The following is a 14,458-nucleotide window of genomic DNA, read 5'->3' as shown; positions in this document are numbered from 1 at the left end:
GGCTCATGTGGCTCAGTGGTCATGCCACTAATTTTGAGCCAGGAGACCTAGGTGTGTAATAACATCTCTGAGCAGTTTGATTAAAAAATATTGAGAAAGAAGGATTAATGGCAGCACTATATCTTCGTTTCTCAGAGCCTAATATAATACCATAACCACCTTTCAGTGTGTGACTTGCCTCTAATTTCCCATTGCCTGTGGTTTTACTAGGACTGCTTGATACCACACTCGATAAGTGCTGCGTTGGTGTCAAATGCAATCGCTCTCACCTCACCTTTGGAATTCAGTCATTTTCCATGTTTGGAGCAAGTCGATAATGAAATCAGGAACTGAGTGACCATGGTGGAACCCAAACTGAATGTCACTGAGAAAGTTATTGCTAAGCAGGATGGAAATGTCAATTTTTAGGGGTGATAGATTTAAGGTAAAAGGGATGAAATTTAAAGGAGATGTGCAATGCATGTCTTTTTTAAACACAGAGGGTGGTAAGTGCCTGGAATGTGCTGCAAGAGGACATGGTAGAAGCAGACACAGCAGCAACGTTTAAGAGACATCTTGGCAAATACACAAATAGGCAAGAATAAGGAGTATGGACCAGAAAAAGTCAAAAGAATTTTAGTTTAGAAAAGATGTCGTGTGTCAAAACAGTCTAGGTGGGTCGAAGGGCCTGTCACTGTTCCTGTGTTGTTCAAGTGCTACTGGATAACACTTTCAATGACCTCTTCCATTAGCTTGACTGAGAATAGACAAATTGGCTCAGTTGGATTTGTCCTCCTTTTTATGTAGAGGACATACCTGTACAGTTTTTCACATTGTTAGCTATGTGCCAGTGTTGCAGCTTTTCTGGAACAGTTTGGCTGGGTGCAACATGTTCTAAATTTCTGATCCTCAGGACTATTGCTGGAATATTATCTAGCACATTAGCCATTTCTTGATAATCAAGTGAAGTGTATTGAATAGATCAAAGTCTGGCATCTGTGATGCTGGAATCCTCCAGAGGAGACTCATCCACTTGGCACTTCTGCATGAATTTATTACAAATGCTTTGGCTGTATCTTTTGCACTGTTGTGCAGGCCTTTCAATCATTGACGATGGAGTTATTATTGAATCTTCTCCTCCAGTAGTTATTTAATTTTCCACCACCATTCACATCTGAGTATTGTCAGACAACATTAATTGTGTAATCACTTTGCCCTGTCTATCATTTACTGCTTATGTTGCTTGAGCCACAATTCATCCTGTGTTATTAGCTTCACTGGGGTTGAGACCATTTCCTCATGCTGCTCCTGCACTCTTCGTTGAACCAAAGTTGATCCCGTATCTTGGTAGTAACGGTTGAGTGGGGGATATGTCAGACTGTGAGTCTGCAGATTGTATTTATGTATAGTTTTGCAGTTGTTGATGGCCCACAGCACTTCGTGGATGCCCAGTTTTGAGTTACTAAATCTGTTCAAAGTCTGTCCCAATTTAGATAGTGTTAGTGCCTTCCCATTCTATTATCAGTTTGATGTTGAAGTAATGTTAAGAGCAAAATATTTTAAAACCCCAACATGCATAAATGCCAAAGTCTGCCACACTTAAGTAAATTCTGACCTGTAGATGATGCATTTCCTGATATGGCCAAAATTTTTCTTTTTTTGCTTTTTGCATTTTTAGATATTCATCTGTTATAATTTCAGCAAAAGGACCTGAATGGAGATTATTTTTGTTGAGGATTCTATTTAATACAAATATAGTTTATTTGTAGTGTAATCTATATTTTTCTTCAAGGAAAACAAAGTTCGACAGATCAGGCAGTTCCATTTTCATGGCTGGCCTGAGGTGGGAATTCCTGCTGATGGGAAAGGGATGATCAACCTGATTGCAGCAGTTCAGAAACAGCAGCAGCAGTCAGGAAACCACCCAATCACAGTGCATTGCAGGTAAGCCACAAACGGCACAACAGTGTGGTACAGGCAGTATTTTTCAGTCAAATAACAAAAGACTTTGTGACTACACTGAGAATTCTAAGTGAGTGCCTGAATACCAAAACACAAGATTTTGTCCTGTTTGAGTTTGTGTTGTTTAATATAATGCAGCAACATTATTGCTTCTGCCTGAAACACACCAATTCTGATTTTGACATATTTGAGATGACTGGGTGAAAGACACAAGTGATCAAGTAGAGAGTTCTTTCCACTTTCAAATTCAATATATTTTAATTTGGAGTTTTTAAGGGTATAAGGATTTTTACTTTGAAAGCTAGTAAGGGAGGAAAACTGATGCAGGGTGGGAATAGGTGCTTCTGCCCTGAGGGTGAGGAAGTGAAATTATTGAATAGAAGATTAAAGTTGTGAAGGGAACAAGTTCCATAAAGAAATCAAACGTCAAAAGGGTTTTTTGGCGATGACAGACATGAGGAGGTAATAGGTAATGGGCACAAGTGATTGCAGAAAAGAATGAGAAGAGATCTACTTAGGGTATAATTGTCTTTGCACCACTGCCTCACATGCACACAGCCATTGTTGTGTCACTCACCAAGTCTAACCTGAGTGAAACAAAAGAATCAAGGAATCCATACATTGCGGAAAGAAGCCACTCAACCCATCAGGTAAAGTGATAGAAAAGTGAAAGAGGATAAAGAGTAAAGTACACAAAATGTAAGAGAAGAAAACTGGAGACGACAAACAAAATGCATAAGTAAGACCAGAAGTTACAAATAGAAGAAGACCTAATTTCTAATTTATTCAGCATGAAGATGCAGGAAAAGTCAAGAGTGTAGGCTTCTCTTCAATAGGATTAGAGTGCAGGGACAACTAAACCAGAGCTTGCACAGTAATATAAAGTTTTAAAGTTATATATTGTTTTCCTTATTTTTATATTTCTGTTGTGTCTTTCCAAGTCTGCTTTTATCATACTGACATGTGCTTACAGTGCTGGTGCTGGAAGGACAGGTACATTCTGTGCCCTGAGTACTGTCTTGGAAAGAGTAAAAGCTGAGGGCATCTTGGATGTGTTTCAGACGGTGAAGAGTCTACGGTTACAGAGGCCCCACATGGTCCAGACACTGGTGAGTGCCATGAACAGATATTTCCGGTGCTGGTTGGCTCAGACTGAAACACTGAAAGTATATTGAAGACATTTTAATACCAAAGTGTTTTAAACTGCAGAAATTATCAGCTTAGATTTTTGTGCTTGTGTAATCTCCCTTTATTAGTGGCTGTTTATTGGTGACAAAAGATCTACCAGTTTTGTTAGTACCTTTCGAATGCTTTGATGTTCATAATCACGAGAAACCAATTGCTAATGAGCAGTTAAAGAACAACATAGAGTATACATCTCTGCTTCATTATATGCCAAATATTATTGCAAATTCAAAGCTGAACTTGATTGCAATGGGCTAGTATATCTAGCTGGAGGTCAAATTAAATTGAAATGCACACACAAGTCCAGTGTACTTTTGAAGGTTTTTATTGCTGTTGTCCCTCAGGCGTTGTGCTGTAACAATATTTTGAACAATTAAATTGTAGAATTTAAGTTAATGCAAGAAACTTCTCAAATGTGAGTGATAAAAGATTACTTCCAAGACATAATTTTAGCAATCCCTATGTGGCAGGACTCAAGTGAAAGGGGATAATTACTACATCCCTAGTGTAGCTGCATTCTGTGGGGTGTAATCAGTTCATTTGGCTGGATGATTGGCTTGCAATGTGGAATAATGCAACAGCAAGGGGTCAGTCCGTGCAATGGCTGATGTCACCATGAAGACCTGGCCATATCAACCTTGTCTTTGCCTGAGGCAATGTGACCCTTGAATTTCTCTCTCTCTCTCTCTCTCTCTCTCTCTCTCTCTCTCTCTGTCCCCCCCCCCGCCCCCCTCTCGCTCTGTCTCTCTCCCCCCGCCCCCCTCTCTCCGTCTCTCTCTCTCTCTGTATCTATTGAGACTGTGGCAACTTTTACTTTTTCACACGACTGCTATGAAAGTTTTTCACTGGCTCAGCTGCCCATCAAATGGAGACAAGACAATAAACTTGAATACAATTTTCCCAGACGCTTTGATAGTTTGCATTTTTTTCAGTTATAGAGGAATCTCCTACTGCCTGGGGAGACCGCAAGCGGCATGGAGGCAGCTTCTTAAGGATCCATCTGATGCAAAAGGTTTTTGACAAGAGCTCTGGACTATTCAATGGGGACTTGGGCCACTTAAATAGAACAATGCCCGTTATACTCAGCCTTCCAAGATTACTATAGTTTTGAACTTGTCTCACATTCTCCTTGATGCCTCATTGCTCTGTTGGGTCACTGTGATTTTGCAGTTTCCAGCCCTATAGGTGGACTGGTGGATCGGAAGAACCTGTCACCTTCAGTTGATGTTATACTCCTGTTCCAAACAGTGTTATAAAAGAAGTCCTGAGTTGCCACTGGCTAGACCAGTAAACCTGAAACCACCCAAAGGAACCTTCACTGTTTCGGCAAAATCTTGCTTGTGTCTTCCAGAATATCCCAAAGCAATTCATATACAATTAAAATACAATGACTGCTATTAAGTGAATGGGGCAGCTATCTTGTTTGTCGTTGAAAGGGTGTATTAAGCAAAATTTGTCAAAACATCTTGCCTTATCTTCAAGTCATGCTACAGGGTCTTTAATGTTTAGCTGAAACTCTACATCAAACAAGCAATATTCTCCTTTAATCTGTCATCTGAAGAGCACTCCTCTAAAAATTATGGATTCCGCCAGTACTGTGTGAATAATATGATATCTGTAAGGTGCCTGAAACTGCACACGACGCTCTGTGGCTTTGTACAAATCTGTTGATTTCTGTATATTCCTCTAGCCTATATTAGTATTTTCAAAATATTACTTTATCTTACCTGCCTTCAAAGTTTCAAAGAATTACGCATTTAAACCCTTGGTTTATAGCTCACGTGAAACCTTTCAATGCCTTTCCATTGATTGTTTGTCCACACTTCTTCCAAAATACATTTTGTCACTCTTCTCTACCTTTTATTTGTGTCTTGCCATTCTATCCAGTTCTAACTCTGTCCATGTCATGCTTGGGTATTTTACTGTGCTACATCATTTGCTCCTCCTTCTGTCTTTATGTAATTTTGATATATTTCTCCTTTTTGTCCAAACCGAATTATCTGCCTACTTAGGGAATCAAAGTAGATCCACGCTTGATTGTACATTAGTTACAATCCTTCACCAATCAAAGGAGCACTTAGGAATTCTGATACTATCTTCCTTGTTGTTCAACCAGTTCTCAATCCATACTTAGATAACAAGGTGTTGAGCTGGATGAACACAGCCGGCCAAGCAGCATCTTAGTATCAGGAAAGCTGACGTTTCGGGCCGAGACCCTTCATCAGAAATGGGGAGAGGGAGAGGGTTCTGCAATAAATGGGGAGAGGGGGGAGGCGGATCGAAGATGGATTGAGGAGAAGATAGATTGGGAGGAGAGAGACAAGTTAAAGAGGTGGGGATGGAGCCAGTAAGGGTGAGTGTAGGTGGGGAGGTAGGGAGGAGAGAGGTCAGTCCAGGGAGGACGGACAGGTCAAGAGGGCAGGATGAGGTTAGTAGGTAGGAAATGGGGGTGCGGCTTGAGGTGGGTGGAGGGGATGCGGGGATGAGCCGGGCTGGTTTTTGGACGCAATGCGGGGAGGGGAGATTTTGAAGCTTGTGAAATCCACATTGATACCATTGGGCTGCAGGGTTCCCAAGTGGAATATAATTTGCTGTTCCTGCAACCTTTCGGGGGTATTATTATGGCACTGCAGGAAGCCCAGGATGGACATGTCTTCTGAGGAATGGGAGGGGGTGTTAAAAATGTTCGCGATTGGGAGGTGCAGCTGTTTATTGCGAACCGAGCGTAGGTGACCTGCAAAGCGGTCTCCAAGCCTCCGCTTGGTTTCCCGGATGTAGAGGAGGCCACAACGGGTACAGCGGATGCAGTAGACCGCATTAGCAGATGTGCAAGTGAACCTCTGCTTGCTGTGTAAAGTCTTCTTGGCACCTGGGATGGGGGTGAGGGAGGAGGTATGGGGGCAAGTGTAGCACTTCCTGCGGTTGCAGGGGAAAGTGCTGGGTGTGGTGGGGTTGGAGGGGATTGTGGAACGGACAAGGGAGCCATGGAGAGAGTGATCCCTCCGGAAAGGAGACAAGGGTGTGGAGGGATAAATGTCTTTGGTGGTGAGGTCGGATTGCAAATGGCGGAAGTGTCGGAGGATAACGCGTTGGATCCAGAGGTTGGTGGGGTGATACGTGAGGACGAGGGGGCTTCTGTTTTGGTGGTTATTGCGGGGATGGGGTGTGAGGGATGAGTTGCGGGGAATGTGGGAGCCACTGTCGAGGATGTTCTCGACCACTGTGGGTGTGGGTGGGGGGGGGATGTTGCAGTCCTTGAAAAACGAGGACAATTGAGATGTACGGGAGTGGAATGCCTCATCCTGGGAGCAGATGTGGTGGAGGCGAAGGAATTGGGAATAGAGGATGGCATTTTTGTAGGAAAGTGGATGGGAAGAGGTATATTCTAGGTAGCTGTGGGAGTCGGTGGGCTTGAAATGGATATCGGTTTCTAAGTGGTTGCCCGAGATGAAGACAGAGAGGTCCAAGAAGGTGAGGGAGGTGTTCGAGATAGTCCAGGTGAACCTAAGGTTGGGGTGGAAGGTGTTGGTGAAGTGGATGAACAGTTTGAGCTCCACGTGGGATCACGCAGCGGCGCTGATGCAGTCGTCAATGTAACAGAGGAAGAGGTGGGGTTTAGGGCCAGTGTAGGTGCGGAAGGAGGATTGTTCCATGTAACTTACGAAAAGGCAGGCATAGCTTGGGCCTATGTGGGTGCCCATGGTCACCCCCGTTGTAGAAAGTGGGAGGAGTTGAAAGAGAGGTTGTTGAGGGTAAGGATGAGTTTGGCAAAGCGGATGAGGGTGTCAATGGAGGGGGACTGTTCGGGCTTGCGGGACAGGAAGAAGCAGAGGGCCTTTAGACCATCTGCATGGGGAATGCAGGTGTATAGGGACTGGATGTCCATGGTAAAAATGAGGTGTTGGGGACTGGGGAATTGGAAGTTGTGGAGGAAATGGAGGGCCGGGTGGTGTCACGGACATAGGTGGGGAGTTCCTGGACCAAGGGGGAGAAAATGGAGTCCAGAAAGGTGGAGATAAATTCAGTAGGGCAGGAGCAGGCAGAGTCAATGAGTCAATCAGGGCAGGCAAGTTTGTGGATTTTGGGAAGGAGATAGAAGCGGACGGTGTAGGGTTCGGGAATGATGAGTTTGGTCTTTGTCCTTCAGGCAAAGGGGGTGACCATGGGCACCCGTATGGACCCAAGCTATGCCTGCCTCTTCGTAGGCTAGAGGGAGCAATCCCTCTTCCGCACCTACACTGGCCCTAAACCCCACCTTTTCTTTCGTTACATTGATGACAATTAGCGCCGCTTTGTGCTCTCACAAGGAGCTCGAACAGTTCATCCGCTTCACCAATACCTTCCACCCCAACCTTAAGTTCACCTGGACTATCTCTAACACCTCCCTCTCCTACCTGGACCTCTCTGTTTCCATCTCTGGCAACCAGCTGGAAACCGATATCCATTTCAAGCCCACCGACTCCCACAGCTACCTAGAATACACCTCCTCCCACCCACCTTCCTGCAAAAATGCCATCCTCTATTTCCAATTCCTTTGCCTCTGCCGCATCTGCTCCCAGGATGAGTCATTCCACTCCCATACATTTCAGATGTCCTCGTTTTTCAAGGACCACAACGTCCCCCCCAGCAGTGGTCGAGAATGCCCTCGACCGTGTCTCCCGCATTTCCCGCAAATCACCCCTCATGCCCTGAACCCACAATAACCGCCAAAAGAGAATCCCCCTCGTCCTCACATAGCACCCCACCAACCTCCGGATCCAACGCATAATCCTCCGACACTTCGGCTATCTGCAATCCGATCCCACCACCAAAGACATTTTTCCCTCCCAACCCTTGTCTGTTTTCTGGAGGGACCACCCTCTCCGAGACTCCCTTGTCTGATCTGCTAATGTGGTATACTGCATCCGCTGTACCCGTTGTGGCCTCCTCTACATTTAGGAAACCAAGCTCGGTTCGCAATAAACAGCTGCACCTCCCTGTCGTGAGCCATTTCACCTCCCCCTCCCATTCCTCAGACGACCTGTCCATCCCGGGCCTCCTGCAGTGCCACAATGATGCCACCCAAAGGTTGCCGGAACAGCAACCACTTGGGATATTCCACTTGGGATCCATTGATACAGTGGTATCAATGTGGGTTTCACAAGCTTCAAAATCTCCCCTTCCCCCACTGCATCCCAAAACCAGCCCAACTCGTCCCCACCTCCCTAACCTGTTTTTCCTCTCACCTAACCCCTCCTCCCACCTCAAGCTGCACGCCCATTTCCTACCTACTGACCTCATCCCACCCCCTTGACCTGTCCATCGTCCATGCACTGACCTATCTCCTCCCTGCCTCCCCACCGACACTTGATGTCTGTTCTGACATTAAAAGCAGCCTCAGAAGAGAGTTCAGACCTGTTACAATTAAAACTCTTCAAAAAGGCAAAAAATTTCAGTCATGTGACAGAATTCCTGGGTGGTCATGTTTGTTTTTGATGTCTGTCTTCAAAACTGTTAGGTTATATAAGAAACAACTATTATCACCACATCCGCCATAATGAGTTTCAATGATTTTCTTTGTTCATGACTGGCTAGGTACACATATTGAAATCGTTTGTGTAGAATTTATTACATGGTTCATGCAAAAGGACATGTGACATTCCATCTCAGAAAGATGCTGAGTTAACTTTTGTCTTGTTAATTGCTTTAAGTTTCCAAAAGCAACTAAATGGCCCATTCTATGTTTAAAGTATCTGTGTTAAATCCAGTAATGAGACCATTTTAAAAATCAAATGTAAGAGTTGTTTTAAAGTTTTAAAGAAAAATAAACTATCTTCATACTTTGTGGACATGACAAAAGAACCTCTCCATCATTCTGTAACCTAAGTAAATAAAGCATAAGAGTTAGCATTGCACAACTCTACTCCATTTGGATATTTTCCTTGTGATTCATTTTTAAAATGAAATACCTAATAATCTTACATTCAAAATAACTTTTAACTGTAACAGGAGCTTCTTATTTTTATTTTCTTCAGGAACAGTATGAATTTTGCTACAAGGTCGTGCAAGAATACATTGATGCATTTTCGGATTATGCCAACTTCAAGTGAAAAATGCTTTCGTAATATTTTGTAATATTGTATTTGTTAATACACCCAAACCTGTGTACATATCTTATTGATTTGAAAAGTTGGTACCATGAGCTTCTTATTGTCTAGAAATTTTATATGTAGCAGATGTTTAGCAGATATTAGTCTAATTTCAGCAGTTTTATTGAGCAATGTAGGCTGATGTTCAGAATAATGTTGATCAAATTTATTTAGTAGCTGCTTGGAAGGGTATTCATTGAATTCAAGGGATAAACAAGATAAAAGTTAAGTCATATGATCACAAAATCTGTGGCTGTATGAATTGTTGCCCCTGAATCAAATGGTCATCGCCAGTGCTCTGTTTTATTTCAACTTTGATAAATAATCAAGTTAGAAATAACATTCTGTCATTAATTGATCAGTGCCATTTAAATCTGATATCTTTCACTTGGACCATCTCTTTCTCAGGCAATTATCAATTTTGTAATTGTAGACTTTATATTTTCAATGTGCCATTTAATTTATCAGATTTGAAGTAGAAGCAGTACTTTCCATTATTGAGATTTGTAGAAAGGCAAAGCGCCTTCAGAAACGCTTATCTATACGACTATATTTGTAGAAATGCAGACCTGTAAAGGGAATACAATAAGAAAATACTGCTTTTAAGAAAAGCTTTTTTTTTGCAGGCCTGCACAGGCTGAACTAAAATATACTGGATAATACTACCTGCATTATTTTTCACATAAGCCAAAATCTACAGTGTCCTGGTTCTTCACAAGACTTTGGTCTTGTACGGTTAGAACATATCTCTCACCATTTTCTTTTCTCCTGTATTAAAAATACATGGAACTTGTTATAAAGTTCTGTACAAGTTAAAAGATGTGTGGGCTTCAAAGTAATAAGTTTGGAAAAACAGTCTTGATAGGACAATATAAAAGAACGTTCCTTAACTATAGCTACTGTGTACTGTACATACAAGCTGCAACTTGAAGGGTATTGAATTATCTGTTATGTTTATTCTTAAAATCTACTTGTTAAGCTTCTGTTTCAGTATGTTTTTAAGAAAGTAAGTGAATGATCTGGAAAGTTTCTAAAATGTGTGAAAGACTTGCCTGGGATTTACCATCACTTTCTTTTAGACACAACTGCCTCATTTTCCAACTTTTCCTTATTAACATAGCCTTTGTGCAAAGGTGGAGCTCAATATTAGTAGCTTGCACAGGGAGGAAAAAAGACCAATTAAATTCAATGATTAAAATGTCATGTTTAGGTATCTAGTTTTGGACCAAAACTTTAACTATTCAAGTTGTGGCTTAAAAAAAATCTTCAAGCAAGGTTTAAAGTTGATCTTTTTTTTGAAAAGCTAGTTTTAAATGTAAATGTCTTTGATTTATCATTCGCTCCTAACAATTATATTTTTTCTTAAAATGTACAAATAACTGTAGTTTCGTAACCTGTATTTATTTTTTTATGATAAGGAGAAAATTTGGTGGATTTTTTAAGTTTATTTTTAAGTTTATCTTTTAGTAGTTTAGGAGCACTTATTGCCAGGTAATTGAGGTGAAGACAAGTTGGGTCAATATTTGGATAACATAGCTTACACCGGCTTGTACAGTGACCTGTATGACATATGGTGCATAGTCCCATTAAGTTATTTGAGTTTTGATCATGGCATACTTGTTTACCAAGTTCTCCATAGTGCATTCAGTGGATAGACTGTGCTAACTTACTCTATGTTGAATGGATTAAATGTCAGCTTCCTATCTTCAGTAATTCGGCTATCACTGACCGCACTAGTGTAAATATATATTGACTGAATCCCTGACTCTTAAAACTTTGATATTTTGGGACAATGGCTAAGTTAAAGCTATAATTGGAATAAATGTGCTCATTAAAAAAACATGCTGTTTGGGCTTTGATTTCCATTTTGTTTTGATTAATCTGCTTGTTAGAAACTGCAAAACTAGACCAGTTTTCTGAATGTGTTTGAGCATCCTGAAGCACAATATATGGGATTTAAGATTTGATGAGTCACATGCTGCTGTTCCACAACTTTACAAGTTTTATGTTGTTCATACTTTTAAAGGTAAGCATTTTATATCAAACACAAAACACTTGGACACGTTAAAATTGTCATTTCATAAATAATTTGACAAAGTGTCTCAATGTAAGCTGAAAGTGTTTGTACCTACTGACACATTCATAGAGTCAGACAGCATAGAAAGAGGCTCTTCAGCCCACCATGTCTATGCCAACCAACTAACACCTAGCTACACCAAACCCCATTACCTGCAGTGTTGTAATGTAAGAATACAGTATCCAATTTATGCACAGTAAGCTCCACTAATAACAATGTGATAACAACCAGTTCTTGTGATTTTGTGGAAGGGGTGGAAAAGTAGATGTAAGGAGTATATAAGGGTGGCAAGGTGGCTCATTGGTTAGCGCTGCTATCTCACAGTGCGAAGAACCCGGGTTCAAGTTCACTCTCGGGCAACTGTCTGTGTGAAGTTTGCGTGTTCTCCCCATGTCTGCATGGGTTTCCTACAGGTGCTCCAGTTTCCACAGTCCAAAGATGTGCAGGTTAGGTGGATTGGCCATCCTAAATTGCCCATAGTGTTCAGGCATGTGTAGATTGGGGAATTGGTCTGGGTGGGATGCTGTTGAGAGTTGGTATGGATTTGTTGGGCCGAAGTGCCTGTTTCTACACAGTAGTGATTCTCAGAAATCTAAGAAAAATTGAAGCATTGGATCAACCATGATCCTGTTGAGTGGTGGAACAGGCTCAAGGGGCCAAACAGGCTACTCCTGTTCCTATTTCTTGTAGCCTTATGGTGAAATATTAATTGAGGTTTAAATATTGGTCCAAACCTTTATGCTCTGCTATCATTTAGATCCACCTGAGTAGTTGGATGGGCCCTGGTTAAATGCCTCATCTGAAAGACACAGTCTGTGATATCACAGTGCTCTTACTTTTGCTGTTCTTGGGTTATTTAGCTTTGACCCACAGTGTGGCTCAAAGAAGCCACTTCTGCTTTCACAATTTCACTTTTAGCCAGGTGTATAATGAAGCCGGCTCTTAATAATTGAACAAACAACTGGTTCAACTGTTGTAATATTCCTCCCAGGATTGGCTGAACACAAATCTTTTTACATAACACAATTGCATCATCCTTTAAATATATTGTTTATTATTCATTGACAAGTTGCTGATGTGTTTTTCATCCCGAACGGCACAATTTTACATTGATAAATTTTATCTAGCATTCCAAAAATCTTTTTGGCTCTTTCAGTTTTTGGAATGCAATATTCCTTTAATATGTCAGTTTTGGGTCAAACTTTGCTTGTCCAATCTTCTGAATACAATCCTCTATTCATGGAAGTAGAAATGAATTTGCCTTTGTTACTGCATTGCTTTACATTAATCTGTTGTCATGGACAAATAGGAGTTGTGGTGAATGTAAATTATGATTGCTTTTACCCTCAAGATTAAGATAGCCAGGCATTGTTTGATTTATGCCTTTCACTTTTCATTTCTCACAATTTTTTGTCTTCCGATCAGTTTCTTTCAGTCCAATTCATGCTCAATTTTATAATGTTGAACTCTGGTTAAACTTACTTGAAAACCAGCCAATATTTGGGAAAATAATGCTTGCGACAATACTTCACAGCATCACATAATTGTTTTGCCGCAGAAGGAAGCTGTTTAGCCCATTATGCCTGTACTGGTTCTTTTACCTACTGCCAATCTCCAGTGTTCTCCTCCTATCCCTGCACACCATTTCTATCCAAATAATCACCCATTGCCATCTACCTCCACCACATTTCCAGGCAGTGCATTGCATACAATAATCACTTGCTGTGTGAGAAAGTCTTTTCCTGTCGTCACCCTTGCTCCGTTTGCATATCACGTTGAATCTATTCCCCCTCATTCCTGCTTCTCCCTTTCTGCTCTGTCCAGCCCTAGCTGCTTGTCTGTGTCTGTGGCAGTTGGTGAAGGAACTAACAAGATGGAAAAAACATTCTTGACCTCATTCGTACCGGTCTGCTAGCTACAGAGGCACGTGTCCACGAAGCATTGATAAGAAGACTACCACGTAGTCCTTGCGGAGACTCAGTCCCATCTTCACCCTGAGGATGCCCTCCGTCATGTTGCACCATGCTAATGGAACAGACTTCAAACAAAACTGAAGACTGGGCATCCAAGAGGTTGTGTGGCTCATCAACAGCAGAATTATACTCCAATGTGCAACCCATGGCTTGACATACCCCCATTCAACTATTGCTATCAAGCCAGGAGTTCAATGGAGAGTGTTTGGAGGGCATACCTAAATATGAGATGTCAACCTGTGAAGCTACCAAACAGGACTACTTGCATACCAAGCAGCATAAGCAGCATGTGATAGAGCTAAGCAATCCCATAACCAACAGATCAGATCTAAGTTCTTCAGTCCTGCCACAGCCAGACATGAAGAGTGATGAACAGTTAACAATTCAGTGGAGGAGGAGGCTCCATAAATATTCCCATCCTCAAAGATGGAAGAACCCATCTACTCAGTGTAAAAGTCAATGCTGAAGATCTTGCAGCAATCTTCTGCACGAAGTGCTGAGTGGGTGATCCAACTTGGCTTCCTCCAGAGGTCCATGGCCTCTCAGATGCCAGGCTTCAACTGATTTGATTCATTCCATGTGATATCAAGAAATGGTTTGAGACTGTGGGTCCTGTCAACATTCTGGCAATGCCACTGAAGACTTGTGCTCCAGGCCTTGCTGCACCTCTAGCCAAACTGTTGCAGTACAGTTACAACATTGACATCTACCTGAAGATGCGAAAAATTAAAAACTGAAAGAACTGCAGATGCTCTGAATCAGGAACAAAAGTAGAAATTTCTGAAAAAGTTCAGCAGGTCTGGCAGCAGCTAATGTTTCAGGTCTGGTTTCTAAAGCAGGGTCACCGACCCAAAACGTTAACTCTGATTTTCCTTCACTGATGAGCTTTACCAGCAACTTCCGTCTGTGTTGAATGCGAAAAATCGTCCAGGTATGTCCTGTACACAAAAAGCAGGACAAATTTAGTCCGGCCAGTCACTACCCCATCAGTCTACTCTTGATCATCAGATTAGTGATGGAAGGTGCCATCAACAGTGCTATCAAGCAACACCTGTTAAGTGACACCCTGCTGAGTGGTGGCCGGTTTGGATTCCAGTAGGGCCACTCATTTGCTGACCTCATTATGGCCTTGATTTGAACATAGACAAAAGAGC

At 41.9% G+C, this 14,458-nt stretch overlaps 1 protein-coding gene across 6 annotated transcripts in view; it reads left to right on the top strand.

Moving 5' to 3' along the window:
• ptpra (protein tyrosine phosphatase receptor type A) overlaps window positions 1–11,094 on the top strand; it is a 323,613-nt gene extending 312,519 nt beyond the window's left edge. For all 6 annotated transcript variants that reach the window (XM_048534484.2, XM_048534448.2, XM_048534458.2 and 3 more), the window contains 3 exons: window positions 1,772–1,923; window positions 2,915–3,050; window positions 9,141–11,094. In XM_048534484.2, coding sequence (XP_048390441.1) covers window positions 1,772–1,923; window positions 2,915–3,050; window positions 9,141–9,215 — 363 coding nt within the window. In that variant the 3' untranslated portion in view covers window positions 9,216–11,094. The remainder of the gene's footprint in view (window positions 1–1,771; window positions 1,924–2,914; window positions 3,051–9,140) is intronic.
• The last annotated feature ends 3,364 nt before the right edge of the window (window positions 11,095–14,458 follow it).

Source organism: Stegostoma tigrinum, chromosome 1, assembly GCF_030684315.1.
Source record: "Stegostoma tigrinum isolate sSteTig4 chromosome 1, sSteTig4.hap1, whole genome shotgun sequence".
In the NCBI taxonomy this organism is placed as follows: Eukaryota; Metazoa; Chordata; class Chondrichthyes; order Orectolobiformes; family Stegostomatidae; genus Stegostoma; species Stegostoma tigrinum.
Note: the sequence above shows the minus strand (reverse complement) of the source record. Positions and strands in the feature narration are given on the sequence as shown.